General features: G+C 39.2%; 1 protein-coding gene across 2 annotated transcripts in view; it reads right to left on the bottom strand.

Annotated features, from left to right (window-relative positions):
* Positions 1–12,575, bottom strand: part of LOC112263537 (cadherin-8-like) — an 85,778-nt gene that overhangs the window by 2,497 nt on the left and 70,706 nt on the right. For both annotated transcript variants that reach the window (XM_024439934.1, XM_024439935.1), the window contains exons 8-10: positions 6,422–6,558; positions 4,444–4,565; positions 3,698–3,815 (exon numbers count right to left, since the gene is read on the bottom strand). In XM_024439934.1, coding sequence (XP_024295702.1) covers positions 3,698–3,815; positions 4,444–4,565; positions 6,422–6,558 — 377 coding nt within the window. The remainder of the gene's footprint in view (positions 1–3,697; positions 3,816–4,443; positions 4,566–6,421; positions 6,559–12,575) is intronic.

Raw genomic sequence — 12,575 nt, 5'->3', positions numbered from 1 at the left:
GTATTTTTGTAGTGACAAACCAAAATGTTTTGCAATCCAGTAAAAATTTTTATTTATTTTATTTATTTGGGCAATTCCAAATTGACGATAGAAAAACAGCATGTTGCATTGGCCTGCTATTTGTTTTGTGGTCTCACGTGTATACTCTGCTGATGGCTTTCAGTCACCTTCCTCCTCACCATATTCTAATAGCAGAACTCTGTAAGCGATTGAATCCTATTCTGTCAAACCCATATTAAGATGTGGAAATGAAGAGAGGTGAGTGCGGCACTGACTTAGAAGATGGTACAAGGCAACTCCGAGAGGTGCCAGGGACTCTTTGATGACACTTCTGTGAGCTCTGTGTTCATTATCTAGCTAATAATATCCACTCACCCACATATTGTCAAACACTTTTATTCCTGTAAGAGTCTACTCAAGTTGGTGTACCGAAAAAAAAAAGCAAAAATGATTTCACGTGAAGGTTCACATTTGAAATCATGTGAAAACGTGCTTTTGGAACACATTTTCTTTTTACACGTGATCACATGTCAGCACGTGTAGTTTCATATTATCACATGTAGCCTTTACATGTTGCCAAATGTTATCACAATAACTTCATATGACATCACGTGATCACATGAGAACGTGTTTTTGGGAACACTTCACGTGTTCACATGTGAAATGAATGTGCTTTCTCCACGAGGGCAGTTCAATTGTCTACCCTCTGTCTGAGCATGCGTGACAGAGAGACGTGAAACATTAGCAATCAAGCCTGAAGGCCCACGTCGACTCCGATGCTTCCTACAGTCATGTTGGCTGGATGTCCTTTGGGTGGTGGACCATTCTTGATGCGCATGGGAAACTGTTGAGCATGAAAAACCCAGCAGCGTGACAATTCATTCGGTTGGACAACTGACTAGGTATTCCTCTTCCCCTTTCCCTTTCCTTTATTGACCCACTCAAACAGATGCATCTGGTACCCACTACCATACCCTGTTCAAAGACACTTCAGTCTTTTGGCTTGCCCATTTGCCCTCTGAATAGCACACATGCACAATCCATGTCTCAATTGTCTCTAGACTTTAAAAAATCCTTCTCCTCCCCTTCATCTACAATGATTGAAGTGGATTTAACAGGTGACCTCAATAAGGGATCATAGCTTTCACCTGGATTCACCTGTTTTGTACAATCGGTGTATGTCTCTGTTGGTAGAGCATGGCACTTGCAACGGCAGGATTGTGGGTTCGATTCCCACGGGAGACCACTACTGTAAGTTGCTTTGGATAAGAGTGCCTGGTAAAATGCTGGTTCCTATCGTGTCAATCTTAAGTGCACAGCGGTATCCCATTTATCACATTAGATACCTGAACATTTCTCTGAGGTATTGGGTTAAAGCCTGAACAGCTTGTGTGCAGTAGGATATCCTAGCTGGCTGACCCTGGCCCTGGCTAACCCTATCCTCTCCACAGCACATATCCTCTCCACAGCACATTCACTGCAATTAGAGTCACCGTCACAAACAAACCAGCACAAAGGGTCAAAGTTCAAAGGGTCTGCTACTCTTCACTGGAGTGGCTTTGCCTGCTCTGTGCAGGTGGAAATAGTCATACAAGTGCTGTGCCTATATTTCTCATTTAGAATACTGACACTCCACAACAGCTAGATGTAGACATTTTTTAAACATTTGTATTTATTTATTTATATTGTATGTATTTATTTCATTGAATATCCAAAACATACAATATACTTGCAGTGAAGCTGCTCAACAACTACATGATACCAGTCATCCAACAGACTCCCATTCAGAGCGACACACAGAAGCAATGCCCTGCTCAAGGGCACGTTGACAGATCTCCCACTAGGCCAAAAAACGTGAACACGAACCCTCCAAGATCCCCCCCCCACAGTTCCCCAATAGTTGTCCCTCAACCATTCGAGACCCCTCCCACAGCCCCCCAAGAAGAAAAATAATAAATACAAAATTTAATTAATTCCATTCCCCACCCCCTAGAACCCCCCCAATGCTCCAACAACCAAGAGAATGAGGTAAAGAGAAAAAAGAAAAAGACAGAAGAAAACAGCAAACAATGCAAAAAAAATAATCTACAAAAACATTCTAAAACAAAGGACATCAAGGACAACTAAAATCATAACAGCAATGCCAACTGTATATGTTTGTGTGCATGTCTGGCACTATTACATGTGTTCTTGTATGCGTTTATTTGAATGAGAGTGTGTGTATATGCATGTGTACAAACACCTGCATGGCATCAGCCTCAGGCAAACCGGCATTAGCTGTAAAAACACTGCTCCTCAGTGTCATTCAAACTGACTTTTTATTATGTTTTTTTAAAACAAAAAAACATAACTTTTATCTTTGACCATCATTCTATCTCCCGCACAGCAACTTCACTCCCACTTCCAATTCCACATCCCAACCCTCAGCTTCCCTCAGCCCATCCCATCTATCTCTGCTGGCCACCCACTTTGTTTTTCTACTCAACACATACCATTCAACTATGCTGTGATGTTTAACGTACAATTTCAATCTATCTAATCGAACAGAATCCACAGATTGCGAGTTGAAGATAAATACTTTTACCTTTTCAAACATCTTTCCCATAAATACAGGTATTTTATCAACCAGCACATTTGAGTTCAGCCATAATATTTGTTGTAATATTTGTTCTATCTTTTCAGATGGATGAATTTGAAATTGTAGCCAGCTCTTCAATGCTTGTTTGAAAAAGAGAGATACTTTGGAAAAAAAAGTATAATTTACAATTAATCGAAAATGAGACATGGCAATCTGCACAAAGGCAAAATGGCAATTTTTAAACAATGGATGAGATTTTCTTAGTAATCTACTTGAGAACCATTTAGGGTTTAAGTAAAACTTTTGAATGTAGACATTAACAAGAAGAGTGATTTCTTACACTATCAAATTTTTGCTGAGAAAATTTGATTAAAATGTAAAAACCTGTTTATTGTTATGGATAAGTATATATGTCTATTAGTTGTAGCAGTTGAATTAATATCATAATGCTATCTACATGTGAAAATGTTGCTTCAATGTTGCCTGTGGTTTCTTATTTATAAATTCCTCTAGATTCAACAACTTTTCCTATTTGTCTCTTAATACACCTGTTTCCATGGTGGCAGGTTTCCATTTAGATAAAGAGGCTGGTGCATTTAATGTCCTTATTCTATATTTTCATTTTACTAACAACTAGACACAGCAGTTCCTCTTGCCTGCAGCCTTCGCATCAAAACAGTTGGACAGAACCAGATGAAGATTCTTTGCCCCAAGCTCTTTGAAAACATTACGCAACAACTTCAGGATGAGCGTGGGCTCTTCAGTGAGAGTAATGGAAAAGAGAGCGGGGGACGGGGGGACGGGACGGAGGATGGACAGAAAGCCTGCTAAACCAATCACCGTATTTAGCAAACAAATGTAGTGCCATCTGCCATGCAGCAACAGCTCAAGAAGTCACCCTACAATGAGCTGCAAGACTACCCACAGACGATTTGGATTCAACTAATTTACTTCCTTTCAAAATGCACTAGGGAGTAAAGAATAGCTGATGACCAGGCTATTGCGCATCTGCTAACCACTGGGTCCGGTAATCCAACTTGATTTCATCTTCAATTGGACAAATATGCTGCAGGATATAAGACATTTTTTGTCATTCTAAGTCACATGTTCTGTCCTTACCTCCGTTGTTTTTTATCGTGAAATTAGGATTGTTTAACATCTCTGGGATGAGGCGGTATTCAAAGTAGTGTCCCTGTATTGGGTCATCCTTGTCGACAGCACTGACTGTCTGTATCACCTGTGGAAACACAGACAGAAAGAGAGGAGCCCAATACCATTAGAGAGATAGGTCATCCATTACTTTTTTTGCCATCACAAAAAGCCTGACCGTGACATTGGCTAAGAGAAAATGAAAAATATCCTCCATTCATTCCAGGAATTTGAGATTGTTATCAATGTGGTGCTGTCTCACCTGGCACACTTTTGGTTTCTGGGTTCATCTATTTACCTGCCATCATAGTTATTATCAAGCTGTATGTCTGTGATTGATTAGAAATGAGAATTCAGCTATCTCGGTCATTGGTCTTTTTTTATTTATTATTGTAGTCGTCTGAATGAATAGGATTGATGTGAAGGAGAATGCAAAGCACTTGTCCAGAATTTTGGCCAGAGATCCATTGTGCCATCTGGAGGAGGACATGAAAGACAACTCTGAATTATGATTCACTCTGATCAATTCTGACTGCTCTCATTTTCCCTCCGTCTCTATGTGCTGTGTCAGGGGAGGAGAGTGTCTCAGAGAAAAGCCACACTCCTGCCTCTGTACTTTCCCAGTGAAATAAATAGGCTATAATTCACCATGGCTGATCATTACGGAGGAGATGCAGGGGGAGACGACAATAGCAGCCTTGATGAATGCCCCCTACCTGGCCAGGTTTGCCATTTTCACAGAGGAAAGCCTCGTATTCCGTCGCAAACTCTGGGGCGTTGTCATTTATGTCCAGCACTCGGATGGCCACGGTAGCCCGTGATATCTGGCTGTGGTTTCCTGATAAACAAAAAACCCAACAACAGACAATGAATACAATGACATTGGATACTATATACAGCGGGAAATTAAATCCCAGGTAAATTCCGTGACCCAGATGTTTTTTCTCCTTCCTTTCTCCGTTATTTAAAAAAAAAATCCCCTTGGCTGATAGAAAGGCAGATGAGAAGCCACATCAATCTGAGTTTTAGCTAATATCAAGAATGCAAAACAGAAGTGGTGAGAGAGAAGAAAAAAAACACATTCAAAGTGCTTTTGAAATCCCCTGAACACGCTCATGTTTCATGCATGAGGGTTAAAAAAAATGCATATTAATGAATCAACGGCAGCAGAAGTCTAAAAAGATAATAAAGGGCAATTTAATTAGATTTGATTTTTATTGGGATTATTCATCGCCCATAATTGACAGTCCCTTTTGAGATAAATGATTGTGTTTAATAAGTGTTGCAACCACTAACTTGTAGCTAATAATTTGGTCCATGGAGCAATAGATGTCGTTCTGGCTGTTGACATCTTTCCTCTTTTTGTATGTTTGTGAGACCACATTCAAAGCTAACAGAGCTAACATTCAAAACAATGATGTGCATGATGCATGTTGTCACATAGAAAACAGAAAAACAGAAAATGGTTTTGAGATTTAACACTGCAGCAATTGGAGGATTTTACACTTAAGAATGCTTCAGGACAAAATGCCCAGTGGTGAGCATAAGAGAGGAGAGAAAGAGTGGGAAACAGAGAGAAACTAAAATAGACAGTTTGCTAGAAGGTGATAGATGGACAGAGTGGGGGAAAAAGAGAAGTGTCCACATTTTCCTTGTGCTCTGTTAAAGTGACTTTCACTCCACCGCAGCAAGAATTGCAATCTGATTAGTCAGATGTCAACTGGTGCAAGCAGTAGAACGCGACACCGTTTGGGTGGCAAATGGCAATGGAATTGGACTGGGAACACATTTCTTCCTCTTCACGCCAGAGAGGATTCCTGCTTGGCTCCAATCCACCAAGAATAGTAAACAGACATATTTATTTTGGTCAATTTCGATTAAGTGCGTTCATTGATGCTGCTGTCTTGAGTCACAGTCACTTTAGCATAAGTCATGAAAGGCACAGTGAAATGTCTAACACCAGACATGACAAAAACTAGCATGAATATCAACAGAGACGCATTGCATTTACAATAACATGCCATGAATGTATGCTCTATAGCATAACTTTGATATAAAAAACGGGGATATTTTTTATATTGCTGTGACAATTAGTGTTTCTCTTTGATTAAGAAAGGCGAGGGGAGCAAGTTACAAGTATTTTACATTTCTCATTTAAGGTGTGCACTACATTTTATAACAACATGTAGTCCCCCTGAAACAATCTGTTATGCAAATAAAGTTTTACATATGGTTTGAGTTGTTTATCGTTCTACCTCGAAGATGTTGTATAGTCAGTCAGTTTCCTGGATCACAGATGTTCCTGTATCCGTAATGGATGCTGGCTTTGGTGCAAACAACGTTGGCGTTTGTGTTTACAACTGTTAATTGGATACTTCTTAATGTACTCGCACTTCCACAAATTGACTACTGAGCTGTATCACACTCTATGGTCATCAACATGAGATAGGTTACAAGTGCAGGACTATTTTATAGAGGACTAGGAAGGCCGGTCACTCCTTTGTTGGAGGCAAGAATGAAGTTGTTCAAACTGGGTTCGTAAACAGATCTGAATGTTCACAAGCAGCTGTCTCCCCCCCCCTGAGTTGACACTCATCCTTCATCATTGCATTGATATGAAAAGGATATTGCATTTCGTTAATTATGTAGTAGACCACAAACAGTGTAACAATTTCTATTGGAAATGTTACTTACTGATTTCAGTGGCTGTTACTGTGATGTTGTGCCACATATCTGTCTCTCGGTCCAGTGGTTTGGCCAACGTGATCTTCCCATCGTCTACGTTAACATTGAACTGCCTCTCCAGATCGGTGTGGCGATCAATAAAGTACCTACACAAATAGAGAGAATCATCAGAAGTTCTACATACAGCACACAGCTAACCGTTCTCGACGATGCCTTGGGTGCACTGACTAATGGAGACGTATCCATCAAGAGGTTCCTGTGGATGAATGTAAGTGAAAAGCAGTAGGAAGTCAATAATTATAATCGAAGAATGAATTACAGGTCTCAGATTAGCAGGAGAGGACATTCAAGCCGCAATACGGTTTAGGAGGTTCTTTAAAAACTAAAGTGGACGTGAGTCCGGTTTAGTCTCCCAACAGTGGCTCCTTAATGTCCCCCTCTATACAAATATGTCATTAGTGACACTACCATCCTCCTTAACATTATCTCCTTTCCTCGTGACTTTACCTTGACCTCGGTTGAAAAACTTCACAGGGGTCATACTAAGGAGGGGTGGGAAAATCACAAGATAGACGGGGTACAATGTAATGTTGCGTTTAAATTCAAATCCAAATCAACCATCCTCGTTCACGCTGATGTCCCTGTTCTGTGGATTGAAGCAAGACAGAAGAGCATTTCAAGGGCAGCAACCTTATATATAATTCAACAACCTCACCAATAGCAACAACATGATGACACATTGACCATTAAAAAGCCTCTTAAAGGTCATATTTATGTGCATTTCCAAAATCATTGTGACTGCAGAACTGGCTTTGTCACAGTGCATTGTGGGGTGCCAATCCCTCAAACGCTTTCAGAAAGGACACCGTGCACACTTGGCATGTGAAAAACATGTTATTGGCATGGAAACGGTGTTATTATTCATGTTTATTTGAATGCATACATTCAATATTTTTTACGCATTCATTGCCACACGTGAAAAACATGCCATCAACAACTGTGAATTGCCCTAAATTAAGGCTGCCAGTTAGAAACATCAAAGTCCCCAAGAGCAACAAGGCCTTTAAGGTAAATCATATGCATGTGAATGCATACATTCAATAGTTGAATGCTCTCAATGCCACACAGAACATACATGGATATTCCTTTAAACTAAATGCCCCTCCCTCTAAACATATCTTCGTTCAAAGCAAAATCCAAGTCAAAAGTTTAGCCAATGCCTTGCTTTTTCACTAATCCAATTCCCCAATGGTCTTTGCAATCCTCCTCCACCCACCCTCCCAACCCCATCTCCCTTCACACATGACCTTGGGTCTCATCCTATTTCACTGTGGAACTGCTCATCCCTATCAGCACAGACCTGTTGACAGACATGCATTTCTGCATGAGAAAAATGGGAGAGAAAAAAACAACAATGACAAAATAATAATGAAAACAAAGAGCTTACAGGAAATGAAATAAATAAGCCATTGCCCTAGATTCCAACTGTGGGAGACGTATTGAGCCATGACATTTAAATTTTTTTGGGATGAAATGGTGTAAATCCTCAGACGGCAGGCAGGAGGTCCAGGAGGACTCCTCCACAGACGCAGAGCACTTTCAAGACAGGCAGACAGTCCAAACCACCTGGGAGAATTCTCCAGGAGACGGAGTGGATTCCAGTCAGGCTTTGACAGCTTCACGTGGAGGGAGACCGACCCTGAAATGTTCTGCCACGTGTCAATCAAACTGACAATGTGATGTGAAAAGAATTAAAGCAAACACAATTATCAGATGTTCCATGCAAGAGATGGGTGCTGACTGTCAAAGGTGTGAGGATGTGTTTGGGAGCGGATCATTGGATGTGAATAATTCAATGCCGGGAAAGGACGACATAAAATAGCACCTCATACTTTCCACTCCTTCAATACCTGACTCCAATTACATTGGGCAGCTCTCCACCTAAAAACATATTTCTTATTCAATCATATGTCATGTATAACTTTTACACACTGTGTCAATATTATTTTTTGATTTGAACACTTACATTTACTAAGCTGTCATCTGGGTCACAAAAAGGGGATGTTAGAAGTGATAGCTATAATTAGTGTTGGCTATAAGCCATAAAGCCAGTAATATGAGTGTGAGACAGAGAACAAATGCATTCATGACATTTCTGTCTTATATAAGGTCAGTAATTCTATTGGGAGGATCACAGATGTAGAACTAATTTCTCTGTCCTCCGCATGCTAACCAGCTCTTTGTAAGGACACATTTATTCCCGTTTTCCCTGAACATGTCCTGAACCTGTTTTCTACAAGAAAGCCTACTTGACATTACATTTTACATTCATTTTTCATAATCTCTTTTACATGACTCCTCGTATTAACATTTGCAACATGTCAGCTGTCAAGGTAAGTAAATGATGTAGCGGGGCCTGAAGAAAGGCAGACAAGCTTACACAGTCACCTGACAGACCTGGCTCTCATTACCCATAACCTTTTGTAGTCCTATGATCCTCTTCTAAACCCTCACCGGGTTCAGTGTTGTGTGCATGTCCCACTCAACTCCGTCAATGCGCAAATGTTTCTCTACATGGTATTTAGGGCAACTTCCTAGGTTAGCCATAACGTATTATTCAAAGGCATCATCAATACCAGGTACTGGAATGATACCCTTGATTGGCTCTTACTCTAGCCTTCAAAGCTATGGTGTAATTCCCAAAGTCTTGAGCATAATGATCATTCAAGATTAAAATCATATTCACAGAGTATGGGAGGACACTGAAGGAATTGTGTTGCATTTTATGAAGTCCACCTGAAACCTTGGTTGAATGCATAAAGTATAGCTTGAGGGTTGAGGTCTAAGTGAGGAACCAGCCCTAAGCCTTTGAGTCATCCTGGTCAGACTGAGAGACAGTGAGTCATTTCGGTGTGAGGGTGTTTACTCACCACCTGGACTTAGCGGTAGACATAACATAGTAAATATAAATCTGTCCTCCCTCCATTCAGTATGCTTTGTTACATTTCATAAGGTATGTATACATTTGTAGATGTCCATCATCCATTTCATATGATATATGAATTGAATTACAAATTGTATGATATGTTACAAATTATAATTTGTACAATATTAAGAATTTGCAATATGTTATGATATGTTACCAATTCTAATGTGTTGTTGCTAACGTTTGCTACAGTAGGTGGTTAGGTTGTTAACACGAACGTTAGCTTAGAGGATAATGTTATCTTGGCTAGGGGTTGGGGTTACGATTAGGGTTAAGGTTAGGAATTAGGTTAATGGGTTAAGGTTATGATCAGGGGAAGGGTTAGCTAACATGCTAGTAGTTGCAAAGCAGCTAAAAAAGTAGTAAGTAGTTGCAAAGTTGCTAATTAGTAAAAATGCTAAAGTTATCCGTGATGAGATTCAAACACACTAGACATTTGTGTTTACCTGGTTACATCTAGTCTTTCAGATAAAGCTAACAGTGTTCACCCTATAACCTCTGTGATGGTCACAACATTGCTTATTATCACTCCATAGAGATGCACTCTATCCAACATCATGGTATGTCAAGGATAACATTTGTCTGGCCATAAAAACAGTATGAGACTTCCATTGATTGTCTCTTCATGAGGTCTCTGAGAGACTACATACAGTTCTATGATGATGCATTATTACATATTCAAAATCACACACAAATAATATAAATAGATCCTAATTGTCAGAAATTATTATATTATTACAAGAAACTCAAGGAGATAAAATTGAAGACATTACAGAATAGAAGTTACATTTTATAAAAGTAATACAAGAAACTAAACTGTCAATGGCAATATTGTATGTCATGTCATGTGTGGTGAAAAGCAATTGCCATACAGGCACATTATATATCTGACACATTGTGAAAACATACAGGGAAAATGTCTTGACTTAAAGAAGCAGTGCAGTTTCCACACTAAGAGGTCGAAATAACATAGAAATTGTGAAAATTATGAAAATGCCCTTTTAGTGTAACAGCTCTTGAAGAAATAGAAAAAGGTCTACAATTGTACCTGTCAAATGATTTAGAACACCTACTCATTCAAGGGTTTTTATTTATTTTTATACTATTTTCTACATTATAAAATGCTAGTAAAGAATTCAACTATGAAATAGCACATATGGAATCACGTAGTAACTAAAAAAGTGTTAAACAAATCAAAATATATTTTATATTTGAGATTCTTCAATTAGCCAACCTTTGCCTTGATGACAGCTTTGGACACTCTTGGCATTCTGTCAACCAGCTTCATGAGGTAATCACACGGAATGCATTTTAATTAACATGTGTGCCTTTTTAAAAGTTCATTTGTTGAATCTCTTTCCTTCTTAATGCGTTTGAGACAATCAGCTGTGTTGTTACAAGGTAGGAGGTATACAGAAGAAAACCCTATTTGGTAAAATACCATATTATGGCAAGAACAGCGTAAATAAGCAAATAGAAATAGCAGTCCATCATTACTTTAAGACATGAAGGTCAGTCAATATGGAAAATTTCAAGAACTTTGAAAGTTTCTTCAAATGCAGTCGCAAAAACCATCAAGCACTATGATGAAACTGGCTCTCAGGAGGACCGTCACAAGAATGGAATACACAGAGTTACCTCTGCTGCAGTGGAAAAGTTCATTAGAGTTACCAGCCTCAGAAATTGCAGCCCAAATAAATGCTTCACAGAGTTAAAATAACAGACACATCTCAACATCAACTGTTCAGATGAGACTGCGTGAATCAGGCCTTCAGGGTAGAATTGCAAAAGGACACCGATAAGAAGAAGAGACTTGCTTGGGCCAAGAAACATGAGCAATGGACATTAGACCGATGGAAATTTGTCCTATGATCTGGAGTCCAAATGTGAGATTTTTGGTTCCAACCTCTGTGTCTTTGTGAGATGTAGAGTAGGTGAACGGATGATCTCTGCATGTGTGGTTCCCACCATGAAGCATGGAGGAGGAGGTGTGATGGTGTGGGGGTGCTTTGCTTGTGACACTGTCAGCAATTTATTTAGATTTCAATGCACACATCTGGTTCAGGTTTAGTGAGACTATCATTTTTTTCAACAGGACAATGACCCAACACATCTCCAGGCTGTGTAAGGGCTATTTTACCATGAAGGAGAGTGATGGAGTGCTGCATCAGATGACCTGGCCTCCACAATCCCCCGACCTCAACCAAATTGAGATGGTTAGGGTTGAGTTGGACCGCAGAGTGCAGGTAAAAAACAAGTGCTCAATATATGTGGGAACTGTTGGAAAAGCATCTCAGGTGAAGCTGGATGAGAGAATGCCAAGAGTGTGCAAAGCTGTCATCAAGGGTGGCATTTGAAGAATCTCAATTATAAAATAGATTTTTATTTTTTGGGTTACTACATGATTCCATATGTGTTATTTCATAATTTTGATGTCTTCACTATTATTCTACAAAGTAGAAAATAGTCAAAATATAGAAAAACCCTTGAATGAGTAGGTGTTCTAAATCTTTTGACCGGTTGTATATATATATATATATATATATATATATATATATATCTCAATTTAACCCATTTTAAATTCAGGTCGTAACACAACAAAATGTGGAAAAAGTCAAGGGGTGTCAATAGTTTCTAAAGGTGCTGTAGCCACAATTGGCTTAAATAGTCAAACGTAACGCAATATCTGCCTATTTATTTCCATCAATATTGATCCTGTATATCTGTTAGACATAATGGGTAGAGAGAAAGAGTTTCCCTAAAACATTCTCATGGAAATGTTATAAAGTAAACTAGAAAGTAGGCTCAATTATTAAGAATTATATAATGACTACTTGTATCAATCATGTGTCATGACATAATGCACCAGCAAAAACATCACTAGACCAGCACATTCCTCTCCTCTAAAGGGGTATTACATTCAAAAAGTATCTTCTGATGTGAATTAAGCATTGACATGGACTCACAACACCCAATTTCATTGTTTCTCTATGGATAATTGTAATATTTAGAGAGAAAAACTGAGAAAAAAAATCCCAAACCAGGTCAATTAGAAGCGAGAAAATGGATTTCGGGAGAATACCAAGAGTGCCTATTTAAAAGCTAGGAAAAATGTATGAGTAGCTTGCGACATGCTTCATAATTTAAAAGTAGCTCTCATGCTTGAAAAGGTTGAAG

Source organism: Oncorhynchus tshawytscha, linkage group LG12 (assembly GCF_018296145.1).
Source record: "Oncorhynchus tshawytscha isolate Ot180627B linkage group LG12, Otsh_v2.0, whole genome shotgun sequence".
Classification (NCBI taxonomy): Eukaryota; Metazoa; Chordata; class Actinopteri; order Salmoniformes; family Salmonidae; genus Oncorhynchus; species Oncorhynchus tshawytscha.
This window is presented reverse-complemented; position numbering and strand designations above follow the sequence as displayed.